A 15,870-nucleotide genomic window follows, 5' to 3' on the forward strand; every position below is an offset into this window, starting at 1 on the left:
GACGCACAGCCGAGCTGTGAGCGGCAGCTGGGGGCCTCTGGCGCGCGGCCACGGGTCCCTCCACCCGCGCACCCCGGGACGGGCAGCTGCTCTCTGGACCGCATGACACTAAGATGCTTGTCCCCAGGGGCCCAACCCAGGCCCCAAGATGTGCACAGAGGCAAGGCCAGACTTTTCTGTCATTTATTTTCAATAAATAAGCAGCTCAGCTCAGTCCGTCGCCTTGTCCCTGCGAGCCCCGTGGGGTTGGGGAGGGGAGGTTTTCCAAGAGCAGGAGGGAGGGAAGGTGGGTTGTTGAGGGGGTTGGAAAAGTGAAAGGGACCATGGTGTTTATAAACAGAAAAACATTGGGGGTGGGGGGACGGGGAGGGCACGTGGGAGTCTGTGCCACAGCTCTGCCTGAAGATGCGTCACTATCAGGGCGGGGAAGAAGGGGCAAAAAGGACTGATTACTTCCTTCTTTCATCTTCTGGATCTGGAAGGAGAAAGGGAAGGATGAGGCAGGGGGTGGGAGAGGAGGGGAAAAGTCCCTCCCGGGCTCTGTGTCCCCCGGCCCCTGGCACACTCACCTGGAGGGTCTCCCCAGCCCCCTGGACTCACCTGTGTCCCAGAGCCCACTCCTCCCCAGCACTGTAGCCCGGGCAGACAGCTCAGCGCCCAGCGCAGCGCAGCGCAGCCCAGCACGCACCGAGCTGCCCGAGGCGGGGCGCCGCCGACCTCACAGTGAGGGCAGCAGCCCGCCCGGCCCCGGAAGCTTGGCAGCGGCAGTGGCAGCAGGGGCTCCAGGTGGAGCAGCGAGCGCAAGTGACGTCAGGCGCCACCGAGGGGGAGAGGGGGACGCGCGGGGGGCACAGCAGCTAGGGGCGAGGGCGAGAGGGGGGCGATACCTGTGACACGGTTCAAAGAGATGGAGGAGGGGGAAACGGGTTATCCTATGGCCAGAGAGGACAGAGAGACGGTTACGGAGGGCGCGGGTGGGCGCGGAGGGCCAAGAGGGCTAAGGGGGCTGCGGGTGCCTGCACAGGTGCAGGGGAGTCGGGGCCCGGGGAAGGGGCCAGAGCACCCAGCTGAGAAGGAGGGGGGGGGGGGGGCAGGCGCCTTTGCAGCGCAGAGGGAGGGGCCGTGTGGGACCAGGGGCGAACAGGGTGCGGAGGCGGGGGGCGTGGCTTACCCTCTAGGTAGTTCCGAGCAATGAACTTGAGGAGCTCATCGAGCAGGATGACTGGAAATGAGATCTTGAGGACCATGAGCCACTGGGTGCAGTCCAGGGCCCGGAGCTTGAAGATCATCTGGAGGGGGCGGGGGAGGGGCAGGCGGGGGTGGTGAGGACCAGCGCTGCCCTCGGGAGGGAGGGGACAGCCCAGAGCCCCGGGAGGAACCACCCGGGCCTGACGCCCTCCTCCGTCAGTGCCCCAGCCTACGAAGGCTCCCTGAGGGGCAGAGCAAGGCCCCTGGCGGAGGAGGCTCACCGGCAGAGGGTCGACATAGAGGATGAGGAAGTGCAGGGACATGGACAGGCAGATGGAGCCCAGCAGCCAGATGTTCACCCAGGGCGGCATCCGCAGAAGGGACTGGTTCTCAGACAGGCTGTGAGGCGGAGGCCGGGTGGAGGCAGAGGGGGGCAGCAGAAGAAAGCAGTGGTGAGTGGAGAGAGGACAGGGAGGACACGGTGGCCTGTGGGAGGGGGCAGGGGTGGGTGGGCAGGCCCCACCTGTTGAGAGCGTTGCACATTTCAATGGTAACCAGCACAGACAAGGCCATGGTCATGGGCTGGGGGGCCTCAAAGACCTCGCAGTCCACGCCCTCAAAGTCGGGGTTTTCCTCGTTGCACTGCATGAAGTGAGTCTGCAGGGGGAGGATTGAGGAGCTGGGATCCCACAGAAGCCTCCACGCCACCCTCTTGCTCCTCACCCTCCTCCCGCCTCTGTCCTCCCTACCAGCTGGCTGTAAGTGACATGAGGCCCGTCGTCTGCATACAGGAACCACCAGGCAGCCGCTCCCACAGTGGCCGCACCCACGTAGCCTGTGATAGAGACGGGAGAGGGGAGGCGTCAGGAGGGCTCCTGGCCATGAACAGCTGGTGGAGGAAGAGGGCCCCTCGGGTTGGCTGCATCAGGGAGCAGGTGTCCCGGAGGGTTGGGAAGGATTGCGGGGTCCCGTCCTGCTCACCCCCGATTGCCATGTAGCGGAAGAAGAGCCAGCCACTGATGAGGGGCTCCTTGGGGCTCCGGGGAGGCCGGTCCATGATGTCCAGGTCTGGTGGGTTGAAGCCCAGGGCTGTGGCCGGGAGCCCATCTGTCACCAAGTTCACCCATAGCAGCTGCACAGGGATCAGGGCCTCAGGCAGTCCTAAGGCGGCGGTCAGGAAGATGCTGCCAGAAGGAGGGGGTCACACGTCCATCCTGCCTCTGGACCTGGGGTCGCCCCCCACCCCCACCCGGCCCTGAGTTCCTCCGCGGTGCCCTCCCTGGCCACTCACCAGACCACCTCGCCCACGTTGGAGGAGATGAGGTAGCGGATGAACTGCTTCATGTTGTTGTAGATGGCGCGGCCCTCCTCCACCGCAGCCACGATGGTGGAGAAGTTGTCGTCGGCCAGCACCATCTCAGAAGCGGTCTTGGCCACGGCGGTGCCGGATCCCATGGCGATGCCGATCTCGGCCTTCTTCAGGGCAGGGGCATCGTTGACACCATCACCCGTCTGAGGGGAGAGAGCGAAGGTGGGACGCGAAGCCTGGCACACACCCCTCCTCCGGGGTTGACCCTCCCCTGTGCATCTGGCCAGGGCCCCCGCTTAGTCCCCCGGGGCCCCCAGCTCTCGAGACCATCATCTCAGGGGACTCTGTGAAGACTGCTCCTCGCCCATGCACGTGGGCCCCGCCGCGCAGCCCTGCCGTCCCCTCACCATGGCCGTGATCTCATCGTAGGACTGCAGATACTCTACAATCTTCGACTTATGGGAGGGCTCCACGCGGGCGAAGCAGCAGGCGCGACGGCAGGCCTCCCGCTGCTCCGCCAGGGGCAGGTCGTCAAACTCCCGGCCGGTGTAGGCTCGGTCGGCCACCTCCTCGTTTTCCCCAAAGATGCCGATTCGTCGGCAGATGGCAATGGCTGTGCCCTTGTTGTCCCCGGTGATCATGATGACTCGGATTCCGGCATCCCGGCACAGCTGAATAGAGCCCGTGACCTCCTTGCGGGGTGGGTCCAGCATGCCCACCACGCCGACAAATGTCAGGTCCGTCTGGGGAGACAGCAGAGAGCGACAGTGTTGGGGAAGGACTCGGAAAATGAGCCGGGGAGGAAGCTGACCCTGGGCCCGGTGTGTAAATCCCAGGGGCGCCTCAGAAGCCCGGGGGCAAGAGATCCTCCCTGTTCACACGTGCGCCTGCAGGCCTGACGCTGCCAAGCCCGTCGTCGCTGGCAGACCGCGTGCATTTCAGGGCAAGAACTCGAGCTGAGAGGACAGTGGCTTCTGCCCTCAGGAGGGCCACTCACTCAGTCTACAGCTCTGAGCAAATCCACGCTACCTGCCGGGCCAAGGGGTCCCGTCTGGAAAACGAAGGGAGTGGACTTTGGTGCTATTGAGAGAGCCAGTCCACTGCAAGATAAGGCGCTTGTGCCAGAATTCAGGTCTATGCCCTGCTTCTCGAATCAGGAATACCTCAGCTGGAAACACATCGGCAGAACCGAGAATGCCCGGTGACCGAGTGTCTCTCTGTTCTGGCTGCAAGCGCCACGCCTCACTTCACACGGGTCCATGATCACAAGCAAAGTAGTACTGGACTAGGGGATTCCTAAGGTTCTTTCAGATTCTAGGTCCTGTCCTGCGATTCTAGGGCCCGTGCGAAGTAGGAGAGGACCGGGGCGGTGCAGGGGTGAGGCGGATGACTCTGGGGTGACGGGAGGCTTCGTCTGCTCACCTCGTACTCCATGAACCTGGCAGAGTCATCCAGGATCATCTCCTCTCGCTTCGGGGGGGTGTCCCGGGTGGCCAGGGCCAGGCAGCGCAGGGTATCCCGGCCGGTGCCCCACTCCTTGATCACGGACAGGATCTTGTCCTTCACCGGCCCTGTAATCGGCACGCGGGTGGTGCCAACTCGCACGTAGTTACAGCGGTCGATGACCCCCTCAGGGGCACCCTAGGAGACCAGAATGGCTCTCAGAGACTACTGTCTTTCTTCCAGGGCACAGTGACAGGGGGCAGGGATAGGAGAGGGCCTCGGGATTCGGAAGAAGAGGAGGACCGAGGCGCATTCTGATTTCTGACCTTGACAAACATCTTGTTGCCCACGGCAGCCCGGGATTTGGCCGGGGAGCAATAGACAGACATGGACTTCCGGTCTCGGGAGAACTCCAGGGTAAATTCCTTCTTCATTAGCTGGCGGATCACCTGGGAGAGAGGAGACAGACAGGAAGAGGCCAGACGTGAGGCTGGTGGAATCAGAACGATGATGTTGTGCCTGAAGGGCAGAGTCCCAGACCCCTTAAAACACTCAAAAAGGATCCGGAGGTCAGAGCAGCTCCCAGGCTGTCTCAGACTGAAGCTCAGTCTGGTACCTACGGCACAAACAGAGAGAATTCCAAGGCTGCTGGGGCCACCTCCTTACAGCATCCAGTTTAAAGCCCAGCAGAAACAGGAGGGCACAATATGGCACGATCTGGTAGAACTTTCCGTGAAGATGGGAATGTTCTGTAATCTGACCCGTCCAACATGGCACAGTTGAGCACGGTTATTGGGCATGGAAAATGTGGCTAGTGCAGGGGAAGAACTGGGTTTTTACTTTTATTTAATCTTAACTAATTCAAATGGAAATGACTACACGTGGGCTCCTAGAGACGTGTCATCGGACAACGCAGACCCAGTAGCCTGGCACGCTGTCATAAGCACTCCACGAAATCAGTGAGAGCCTTTTTTCACCAGATGCATCATAGACCCTTCAGAGTAAACCAGGAATGACAGTAACAATAAATAAGAGAGAAGCTGATGCTTATACTAAAGCAGCAATGAGCATTTTACAAATACAAAAAAACAGGAAAAAAGAATGAGTGAGGGGCGCCTGGGTGGCTCGGTCGGTTAAATGTCCGACTTTGGCTCAGGTTCGATCTCACCGGTCGTGAGTTTGAGCCCCTGCGTCAGGCTCTCTGCTGTCAGTGCAGAGCGCACTTCAGATGCTCTGTCTCCTCTCTCTCTGCCCCTCCCCCGCTTGCGCACACATGCAAAAATAAATAAACATTTTAAAAATATTTCTTTCAAGGGGTGCCTGGGTGGCTCTTTCCGTTGGGCGTCCGACGTCGGCTCAGGTCATGATCTCACAGTCCATGGGTTTGAGTCCTGCGTCGGGCTCTGGGCTGACAGCTCGGAGCCTGAAGCCTGCTTCAGATTCTATGTCTCCCTCTCTCTCTGCCCCTCCCCTGCTCATGCTCTCTGTCTCTGTCTCTCTCTCCCTGTCTCTCAAAAATAAACGTTTAAATTTAAAAAAAAATATTTCTCTCAAAAATAATCTTTCTCTCTCAAAAATAAACATTTAAAAAAAAAAAGGAATGAGCAATGCTGAAAACATAATATAGAAGAGGAACTTGATATACACATTAAGTAAATATTAATCCATAGAATGGAGTTTGTTCGTCTGGACAAGGGGAAGCACCGCGATGGAGGGCTTGTGCTTTGTGTGCCCAGCTCTGTCCCTTCCACCTAGGGACACGCAGGAGGAAGTGCCATCCAGGGACGCTGCAGTTGGCGGTGGAAAGTCCAGGGGCAGGAGGTTCCACCCAGAGCCAGCCTGGCCCAGGAAAGCTGTGGAGAGGCCGTCTGCTTGTGCTGACTGGGGTCCCGGCATGGGGCACAAGGCCCTGCCGGGCCGGACCGGGGACCTCTGTGCCCTGAGGTTCCCTGGATCCTGGCCTGTGCGAGCTGGGGGAAGGAGGGCCCCACGGGAGGCAGCGCCAGACTCACTGAGTTGCAGGCGTTGGCCCGCTCCACTTTTGACAGGCTCCTCACGTCTGTGCTGAACACATTCATCTTCTCCACCAGGGTGGTGAGCGCCGTCTCTGTTGCCTCACCCACCTTCTCGTAAACACCTTTGGCCTGAGAGGACAGAGGAGGAAGAGCAAGTAGGTGCCCTGCGCTCCCGGCCCCTCGCTCCCACCTCTCGCGCCCGCCGTCCCCCTTCCACCCAGGCCAGGCCAGGACTCGGGACAAGGCAGGCCCTTCCCCTGTGGCCTGCTGAGGAGGCCTGAGTCAGTGGGAAGGGGGTGGAGGGGCTGCCTCAGGCGTGGAGAGGTTACCTCGTTGAAGTCCAAGGAGGAGTCATTGCAGAGGGCACAAATGGTGGCCAACTCCACCAGCCCATCATACTGCCCTGAGCGGACTGGCTTATCATTCTTCAAGCTGGCAGTGGGGCGGGGAGGAAGGAAGGAAAAGAGACAGGGAGAGAAGAACAGGGACTGAGATGCGGAGAGAACGTGGGGAAAGCGGCGAGGGACAGTCAGGGACACGGCGACTGACATGGAGGTCAGGTGGGAGAGAGAACAAAGTTGGGGCAGAGGAGGAGACGAGAAGAAGGACGAAACTAGAGGCAGGGCCCCAGGGAGAGAAGTGGAGGGTGTGTGTCTGGGGGGTGGCGAGAAGCTAAGGGGAGAGCTTTGGGGGGACTTACACCTCTCCTTCTGGAGCGTAAGTGGAACCAGTGATGGAGAACTCGTTCAGGACACAGATGTTTCCGTCCACCTTGTCGATAATAAACATCTACAGGGAGAAGGGCAGGCGCACAGAGGTCTAACTGTCACCATCCCCGAAGGCCAGTGCCCTGTCCCATGCTCACAGACTAATGGGAGACTCCTGGCTGCTTGCCTCCCCTCTCCTGGTACTCCCTTGCCACCATTCTCCGGGTTCAGCGTTAGTGGCCCCAAGATAAGTCATTGGTTTCTGCAGGCCACCACTGGAGGCTCCTTCAGATCAGTTAATAAAAAGCAACCCGCACGGTAAAAGGTGCTTGCGGCCAGATCTTCCAGTTTTGCAGGAAGAGCCAGAAAGTCAGGTTATTTTGCTGTGCCATCTCCAGACTTTCAAAAGAGGGCAATCAATTCATTTTTAGGGAACAGGACAGGAGCCCAGTTGCAGAAGCCTGCAGTCTGGCTTTGAAGCCTGGGCTCTGGAAGGTCCCAGAGAGGAGCAAGCCTGCTCTGAGCTATAGCCAGTGGGGAAAGGATGGGGCTAAAGACGAGTTCCGAGATAAAGCGGTTCTGTGGTCAAGTTAAGTTTGCAAAACTCTGGGTTAAAGAAAGCGGAATCCACCCTCTTGACGGTCAGCGTTCTCCAAGGCTTTCAAGTGCCAGCAAGCATGTGGGTGTCCCCAAAGGAGGTAAGGGTACAGCTGTCCTCGCCCGACCGCACGGCCCTCGATTCTCAGAACAATTTATTCTTCCTGGATATGCCAGCCCCCGGAACTCTGCTTAGAGCCGGGGTTCTCTGCCTGGGGTCCATGAATGAGACCCCCAACCCCAACCCTCTGCCAAGAGGTCTGTGAACTTTGATGGCAAAAAGAACCACAAAAAACAAAAAACAAAAAACCTCTCTTATTTTCTGACATTGAGCATTTCCTTCTAATTATGAATGCAGGCAATGGACCACATCAGTATTAGCAACAGCCGTGCCTTTGCCACCAGTGTGATCACAGATACTTTCCCATCACGCTGCATTGCTGCAGAACCCTCACAAAAGCATCTCTGCTCATCGCGGCTTCCTGCTACTCAATGCGTTAGTTCCAAAGCCTGTGTGTGACCAAATCACAAATTTGTTTTTAAAATGTTTTGGTAACTGTATTGCAAACACCGGTTTCCCTGTAACCAGATGTATTTTTTTAAACAGAATCCTATGTATTTTCTTTTCTACATTTCAACTGTTGTCCATACTGCCAAAGAGTCTGAGGTACAGAAAAAAGTAAGAGCCCAGGGAGCCTGGGTGGCTCAATCGATAAAGCGTCAGATTCTTGGTTTCGGCTCAGGTCATGATCTCGTGGTTCGTGAACACTGACAGTGCAGAGACTGCTTGGGATTCTCTTTCTTTCCCTCTCTCTATCCCCCACCACCACCCCTCCCCTGCTCATGCTCTCTCTCTCTCTCTCTTTCTCAAAAGTAAATAAAGAAAAAAGAAAGAAAGGAAAAGAAAAGAAGAGAAAAGAAAAAGAAAAGGTTAAGAGCCCTGGTTTAGGAAATGCTGTTCAAGATTCGTGTGGCCATGGAGGACCATTCTAGCAGGTGGGGTGAGCAGAGGGGTCTCTCTCAGCCTTTTTCGCAGCTGGCTGATCACACTCTACCTGCCCTCTGAGCATTTGTTTCCCCGGCCAGAATGAGAAGCTGCCAGTGAGGAAGGGGTAACCCCATGTTTGAAGGGCTCATTTCATCCCTAAGGCAGTCTTCGGAGAGGGAGCTGCCCCCCCTTCCCTGACCTTGCAGACAGACATCTGGTTGGTGGTGAGGGTGCCCGTCTTGTCGGAACAGATGACGGAGGTGCAGCCCAGAGTCTCCACAGAGGGCAGGCTCCTCACGATTGCATTTTTCTTTGCCATCCGCCGGGTGCCCAAGGCCAGGCAGGTGGTGATGACCGCAGGAAGGCCTGTGGGGAGGAAGAGGAAGGAGTGAGGACTCAGTGACAGGGGAGAGAGGGAGACCTTGTGTGGTAGGCTGAATAATAGCTCCCAAGGCAATCAGGTCCCGATCCCTGGAACCTGTAAACGTTACCCTACTTGGAAAAGGGGTCTTTGCAGATTAGATTAGCCGATGGGAGGAGAGAGAGAGCTCGCCATACCTTCTGGGATTGCGGCCACAGCCAGGGCCACGGCAATCTTAAAGTAGTAGATGGCACCCCGCAACCAGGAGCCGCCGTGGACGGGATCGTTGAAATGGCCGATGTTGATGAGCCAGACGGCCACACAGATGAGGGAGATGACCTTGGAGAGCTGCTCCCCAAACTCGTCCAGCTTCTGCTGCAGAGGGGTTTTGTCCTGTTCCGTGGCAGCCATCTGGTCACGGATCTTCCCAATCTCGGTGCTCACACCAGTAGTGGCCACGATGCCTAAGGCCTTGCCAGCTGCGATGTTGGTACCCTGAGACGGTGAATGAGAGGCGAGGAATCAGGCGAGAGGCGACCCTCACGCCGCATCCTCCCAACTGCGGGCCTCATCTCTTCTCATGCCGCCATGTCCCTCCCACACTGGGGCCTCTGGCTTGAGCACACGACAGCTGGCCCTGCATGGCTCACCGAGAAAAGCATGTTCTTCTTATCCTGGTTGACAGCTCGGGGGTCAGGAACAGGGTCTGTGTGCTTGATGACAGATACGGACTCGCCTGTGGAGAAGGAGCCAAGGGGTTTTCAGATGACATCATGTCCTTCTCCCATCCTTCCCGCCCCTAACTCCCGCCCTGCTTGGCAGGACAGGGCCTGGTAAGGACCGAGCAGCAGTTCTGGGGGAAGTCTGAACTCTGGAAAAAGTGATGGGAAATCCATCACACTTAGAGTAAAAGTTGACCTGAGTCCCAGCTTAACCACTTACAAGCTGCATAGACTGGGATCTCTTAACCTCTGTTCCTCTGTAAAATGGAGGCAATATATATATAGACTTCGGAACAGGGTCTGGGCGAACATCGAACGAGCTGACGTATGTGTAGGTGCACAGTCAACGACAGAGCACGTTCTTGGGAAGGAGACGTCCCTACCGTGCCTCCCTCACCCCACTGGGCAGGGGCTCAGGGAGATGCCCCGGGTCGGCCCATCCTTGCCTCTTTGGCCCACAGGGAAGGCTCACTGGCTCTTCACCCTCTCTCTCCCAGTGGAGAAACAGAAGCAGCTGTGGTTTTAACCATCCAGACCCTCCATCATGTCCTAGAATCTATGGTTCCTCACTTGGGGGCTTTTGAGGGAACGGGAGAGTTCTCTGGGTGTCTGAATGCCCATGAGGAAGGACGGGGTCAATGACCATCTGGAGAGTGGACCATCAGCATAAACATCCCGCCCTCTCCCATGACCCCTTGTTTCAGGCTTGCGACAGTGAACAAAGCTGAGCTACTCTGAGTGGGTCGTGTTGCTGGGTGTTCTCTGTCATCCACCTGGAATTTCCTCCCTGTGTGTCCCCTCAGCTCCCCGCCTCATCAAATCCTCCCCCCCCCCGCCCCCTGCATGAAGCATCCTCCCACCCAGGCCCCCGGACCCGTCAGGATGGACTGGTCAACCCGGAGGGTGGTGGATTTGATGGACAGGATCCGGATATCTGCAGGCACTTTGTCGCCCACTGTGGGAAGAGTAGACAAGAGTGAAGTCAGTTGAGGAAGGACTTTTCTTCCTTCCCAAGAAAAGCCCAACCTTTGTCTGACTACCTTACCTCGTCCTTCAGGTCGCCAGGGCTGGGTGCCCACCCTGGGCTTGTGTCAGGCCCTTGGTGTGGGTTGCTGAAGCCCTAGCAAGCACCCCCCCCCTCAACATTCATTCCAATTGCCCCCTTGTCGCTTTTCTCCCCCTGGGGCTGTGAGCCTGTGAGTGGGCCCTGGGTACTGCCTGGCACATAGCATGTGCTGGATAACGTGCACCGAGTGGCCAAAAGGAAAATTAGGAATGGTCCAGTTGTGTAACGGGACAGCAAAACAGAGAGGGAAACAAGAGGGAGAAAAGTGAGGAGAGAAGGGCAAGAAAAGAACTGAAGAAAACGGTAAATTTGAGGGACGCGCATCCGGGGGAGAGAATGCCATGGAAACATGGGGCAGGGGAACAACAAGAAACGGGAGAAAACATGGAAATTGAGAAAATCAGTGTCAAGCAGGACAAAAGCTGGAGCAAGGGGGGAGGGGGAGAAGGGAAGAAGCAGGAGGAGAGGGAGGAGCCGCAGGGGCAGAGGGCGCAGGTCCAGCAGGGCCTGGCGGAGGCCGCATGACCGCACACACGTTAGAAACCCGCCAGGCCCTGGTCTGAGCACCTGAGGGAAGGCAGGAAGCCTCGGTGAGTGAGCTGGGGAGATGATGGGAGAGCAGGGGAGGTCTGCAGGAAACAAGGAATAGGGGGTGGGCTGGGGAAAGCCGAGCAAGCGTGGGGGCAGGCCACGGGAGATCCACGGGGGTGGGTCAGTACGGGAAACCACCTCGTGGGTGGGCTGACAAGGCGGGTAACGCCCCCCTGGACTTCAGGGCCTCTGGGGAGGCTAATCACCCCCCAGAGGCTCTGCTAATCCCGCCTGGTCCCACAGAGGGTACTGGGGACAGGGTTCGCGGGGCCGTTTCCCTTTCCCTGTTTCTAGGGTCCCTCCTCCTATGCCGGAGGAAGCTGACGGAGGAGGGAGGAGGTGGCCACGGAGTTGGGCGGGACACCCTGTCACCCAAGCCCCAGCGATATTTATAGACGTTCATGGCGCTGACTCCAAACTGTCACCGTGGCAGGGCGGCCCTGTAATGGCGCAGCGGGGTCTTCAGCCCTCCCTCCCTCCCTCTCCCCAGGTTGCCCATGGTGGCAACTTGGGAGTCTTGTGGAAGGAAGGAGGCCTAGATCCATCCCCCTATGCCAGGGCCCTAGAGATGTGGGAAGGCCTGTGCGGGGCCAATATAAAAACCGCTGAAGGGGGCAGAATCCCAGTAATCTTAGCCACCTGGCCCCCACCCCTCCCTGGTCAGGCATTAAGTGTCCCTCACCGGAGAGGCGGGGCCCCTCCTTGAGCTCCCTCCTCCCAGGTCCCGTGCTCCCTGCTGGGCCCTGAGTTTCCCTTACATGGTTGGGGGCTTGAGCCTTCGGCCCCCCTCCTCCCTTCTACCCTCACTCCTTCCCCTTCAAGAGGCCTCAAGGGCACTGAGAGGTCAAGATTTAAAGCTGACCAAGCTTGGGGGTGGGTGGAAGGAGCGGGAAGCCAGGCTTCGGGAGGGGGGTGGAGACGGGGCCATTGGCAGGGACTAGGTTCCACCTGTTGCTTGCAAGTGCTGGGTGAGAGGAGGGGGAGCAAGGGGTCCGCCTGGAGCGTCAGGGACAGGACTGGCTGTTCCTGCTGAGACTCTGACGGGGAGGGGTGCTGTGGCCACAGTGCCCTGGGGTGACCTCCTGAGGAGTCTGGGAAGGAGAGGCAAAGGTTCCACCATCCTGGCTACCTCCCGGACACCAGGATCAGGGGCCCCCACCCTCAACATACACATCCTCCCTGTCTTGAACTCAAGGCCTCCCTTCCTGGACCACTCACTCCCATCACTCACCAGCCACCTCCACAATGTCCCCGGGGACAATGTCCCGAGCCTTGATCCTCTGTACTGTCTTGCGGTCAGCCCGGTAGACTTTCCCCATCTCGGGTTCATATTCCTTCAGAGCCTCAATGGCATTCTCTGCATTACGCTCCTGGAGGGACAGGGTGGAGGAGAGGAGGGTCATCAGAGGGAGGAAGGTTGTAGAAGGGGAGGGGACTGGCCGGGGAGGATTAGGGGCAGGGGCCAGAGTCCTCGGAGAAACAGGGACAGGACAGAGGAAGAGCAGGTTATGCAGTCCTGACTTCTGACACAGGGGAGTAAGACACACCTACCACGTGAAGGTAGGTGTGTGTGTCGAGGAAACTGTCACTTATGGCTGAAAACAGGTAAGGATGTTCAGAGGAGAGAAGAAAAGAGAATCAAAGAAAATCTGAAAGCAAGGGGCAGGAAAAGTAGAGGGTGGTAAGGTAAGAAGGAAAATCAAACTACATTTATTGAGCTGCTACTATATGCCAGGCACGGGGCTGGCTACTTCACACTCATCCTGGTACATTTCACCACAACTCTGAGGGGTAGGATTGTTAACCCCACTTTATGGATGAGGAAACTGAGGCTGAGAGAGGTGAAGGAACTTGCCTGGGTTATCCAGCCAGCAAGTGACAGTGGGAACACCAGTCTCCCCCCGCCCCCCCTTTCCCACACTCCATCCCCTTTCCAAACCTGGCATTAGGAACAGAGAACAAGGCAAGCCCAGAGGAAGTGACGGAGGAGGAGGAGACTGGGAGGGAGGATGGCTTCACGTTTAGTGTCAGGATGTGAGGACTGAGGCGGGGTCACTGCTAACCTGCCAAACCCCCACGATGGCATTGGCGATGAGGATCAAGAGGATGACAAAGGGTTCAACAAAGGCAGTGATGGTCTCTTCACCTTCCTCGAACCAGGCCAGCACCTGGGAGCAGGGGAAGGGAGAATAACAGGTGATATAGCCCCCTGAACACATAAAGAAAGGCAGTGAGGCTGCGAAAGTGTGCAGGAGGCAACAGGGCTGGGCATCACGCGGGTACCGCAGCCCCCCATCAGTCTGAGGTCCTACGCGCTCCAAAGTGCAGACTCACAGGGGCACAGCCACAGCTGTTATGCAGCGGGAATGTGCAGGTGTAGACGTGTACAGCTCAGGGTTTAACTGGGAATGCTTTCGGATTTCCCTGGCCGAGCTGTTGGCCTGGAAACAAAGCTCGCAGGACACCCAGGCCAGCGACCCCCCACAACGACATCCATCCCATGGGAGACAAAACTCCACAGGGAAAACCCTGTGGTCCTCGCGGACGCTGCCCCCCCGCCCCCCCCCTCCCGCCAGCCCTCCCCAACAGCCCAAGGCAGGGAAGCTCCAATTTCATGAGGGAGCAGGAGGGGGGATAGTGTTACGGGGCCTCCTGTACACACCCCACCCCAGCTGTTGCCACTGCCGGGCAACAGCTACAGGCAAATGTCAAGGAGCAAATCTGAGAAGGGAGAAGGGAGGCCCTGCCAGCTAGTACTCAGGGGCCTCCAGGGCCTCCATGACGGAGAGCAGGGGACAGGGAGACATCTTGGCCCCCAGTCTTGTCTTCCATCAGGACTAAGATGTTAAGGAGGAAACTCTAAAACATGGGCTGCTGGAGTGCTCGGTGTCGAGGGGGGCTCCTGGGCCAGACAGGTGTTGGTCCTGCCGCTAGGAGGGGCCCGGCGAGGACGAGTAAGGTCAGGCCAGCGGGGTGAAGGGGGGAGGGGGGGCCCCAGGAGTCCCAGTCTGGACAGCGGCCGGCAGCGAAGCCGGGAGACAGGGAAGGGGTCCGGCTGGGCCTTCTGGCACATCTGGGGGCACCCTCACACCAGCAGCTCTTTCCCGCCTCTGGGAGGGAGTCTTTGCCCTGACCAATCGGCGCCGAGAGGGCGGGGCAGGGGGGCCAGGAGGCACGGGGATTGGTGGAGCGGCTGTGCGCCCCGGGGCATGCCGGGAGCGGCGGTGGCCTGAGCGCCGCCGTGTCTGAGCCCCGAGCCGGGGAGCCCAGCGTTTGAGGTGGGTAACCCGAGCCCTCGAAGCCCTTGAAGCTGCGGGGGTGGCTTAGCTTCAGTGTTTTGGCCGAGAACACCCTTAAAGCTTAAAATAAAACCTGCCTGTGGGGTGTGGGGAGGACCGAGGCGTATGCGCATCAGCACGCCCCCCTCCCCGCCCCATACCCTCCTCGGCTCTGGTTTGGGGAACAGGATGCCGAGGGCTTGGACCAGAGGGGCCGGAGCCCCCCCCCCCCCCCCCCCCCCCCCCCCCGGCCCCGTGGATGCTCCAGATCCCGGACCCACACCCCGGCCGGCCCCAGATGCCCTCCCACACTTACGAAGGAAATGCAGGCGGCCAGGAGAAGGATCCGCACCAGGAGGTCTTCAAACTGCTCTATCACCAACTCCCACAGGGACTTCCCTGGGAGAAGAGGCAGGGGAGGGGGCCCCCACGGTTAAGGTCTGGTGGATGAATGGCTGGGACTCCGGGTGCAGGCTGGGATCCAGGGGCTGAGAGTGGCCTGATTTCCACAGCCTAAGCAGGAAGGTTCTGGGGGTGATGGGCAAGCCGCTTGGTACTGAGAGAAGGACTGAGGGAGCCGCCAGGAGTCCAGAAACAGGCTCCCCAAAGTTGTGGTTAGTTGTTCAAGGGCTGAAGGCCTCACAGAGAAAGTACCTGGAAACTCCTGCCCCCAGCCAGCCTTTAACCTTTGGGGAGGGTATTTGCCCCAGGAGTCAGTCGGGAGAAGGTGGGGAGAAGGGAGTGGGGGGTGTGGGGAGGAGTGTCATTAAGAGAGTCCAGAGATTCCAGTAACTTACCTTCCTCAGCAGGGAGCTCTACCCAGGGAAAAAGAAGAAAAGGACACATTCATTTGGGGCTCAGTCTAATGCCCCCCCCCCAGGATTCTGGGGCTAAGGTAAGAGAATCAGGTCACCAAAAGGGCATCTGAGGTTCACCAAGGTCATCCCAGAAAACCTCCCAAAACTCTGAGCCTCAGGGACCCTGTTTTGTCAGTATCCTCTTAACCCCTGCAGTCACCGGACCATGGCCAACCTCTTCCCTGAGGTACTCGGGAGGGAGAGACTCCAGTGTGTCTAAGTGTGTGAGTGTGCGTCTATGTCTGTGTTGTGGGGGAGCAAGAGGGCGTTACCAGCCTTTCATCTAAGAGACACTTACCATTGGGGCCGTATTTCTCTAGGTGCCGCTTCACTTGGTCCGGTGTCAGGCCTGTAGTCTCGCTCACCCCAAAATAGGCCAGACATTCTTCTGTGGTCTTGGAGTGTGCAGCCTCCATTGTGCTCCCTTCCTGGGGGCCAGGGGGCGGTGTGCTCCTTCTGGGGAGTTCTCACGCGTTGGGGGTCTTCCTCAGTGCGTCCAACTGCCTGTTTGTCTGGGTTTCGTGTTTTTTCTCTCCTGCCCCCCCCCCAGGATTTTCTTCCCTCCACGAAGCTCTGACCCCCGTCCCACTTGCAGCAGCCGGCCACCCCCCCAGCCCCCAGCTGGTCCTTATGAGGGAGTAGGGGGGGGCCAGGCTCCCCCCGCCCAGATCAGGGATTGGCTGGCTAAGACTCCAGCAGGAGGGGTCAGAAGAGAGATATTTCTGCTGACAGAGGGGGAACAGTGGGG

At 58.6% G+C, this 15,870-nt stretch overlaps 1 protein-coding gene and 1 long non-coding RNA gene across 2 annotated transcripts in view; one reads left to right on the forward strand and one right to left on the reverse strand.

Moving 5' to 3' along the window:
• Positions 1–297: 297 nt before the first annotated feature.
• On the reverse strand, positions 298–15,847 carry ATP2A1 (ATPase sarcoplasmic/endoplasmic reticulum Ca2+ transporting 1). Its single transcript, XM_049638496.1, has 22 exons — positions 15,421–15,847; positions 15,063–15,080; positions 14,582–14,664; positions 13,051–13,155; positions 12,219–12,357; positions 10,205–10,285; positions 9,259–9,344; positions 8,806–9,103; positions 8,447–8,613; positions 6,656–6,744; positions 6,285–6,387; positions 5,953–6,084; positions 4,267–4,389; positions 3,920–4,138; positions 2,905–3,240; positions 2,480–2,700; positions 2,170–2,372; positions 1,938–2,023; positions 1,712–1,845; positions 1,470–1,587; positions 1,172–1,289; positions 298–475 (listed from the first exon to the last, which is right to left on the reverse strand). Exons 1-22 carry the CDS (start codon positions 15,536–15,538, stop codon positions 450–452), a joined length of 3,003 nt encoding a protein of 1,000 aa, XP_049494453.1. The 5' UTR covers positions 15,539–15,847; the 3' UTR covers positions 298–449.
• The window catches only part of LOC125928011 (uncharacterized), a 5,654-nt gene continuing 4,006 nt past the window's right edge, over positions 14,223–15,870 (forward strand). The window contains exons 1-2 of the long non-coding RNA XR_007459530.1: positions 14,223–14,623; positions 15,075–15,160. This is a non-coding gene — a long non-coding RNA (uncharacterized LOC125928011). The remainder of the gene's footprint in view (positions 14,624–15,074; positions 15,161–15,870) is intronic.

The sequence above is a fragment of the Panthera uncia genome, chromosome E3 (assembly GCF_023721935.1).
Source record: "Panthera uncia isolate 11264 chromosome E3, Puncia_PCG_1.0, whole genome shotgun sequence".
In the NCBI taxonomy this organism is placed as follows: domain Eukaryota; kingdom Metazoa; phylum Chordata; class Mammalia; order Carnivora; family Felidae; genus Panthera; species Panthera uncia.

What these genes read in the sequence shown, in the direction of transcription:
- ATP2A1 (XM_049638496.1), bottom strand. Translation starts at nt 15,538, where the DNA reads ATGGAGGCTGCACACTCCAAGACCACAGAAGAATGTCTGGCCTATTTT. An exon ending in AGAAGAACATGCTTTTCTCG is followed by an intron (nt 9,104 to 9,258) that starts GTGAGCCATGCA and finishes TCACCGTCTCAG; the next exon opens with GGTACCAACATCGCAGCTGG. An exon ending in ACGATGAGATCACGGCCATG is followed by an intron (nt 2,701 to 2,904) that starts GTGAGGGGACGG and finishes CTCTCCCCTCAG; the next exon opens with ACGGGTGATGGTGTCAACGA.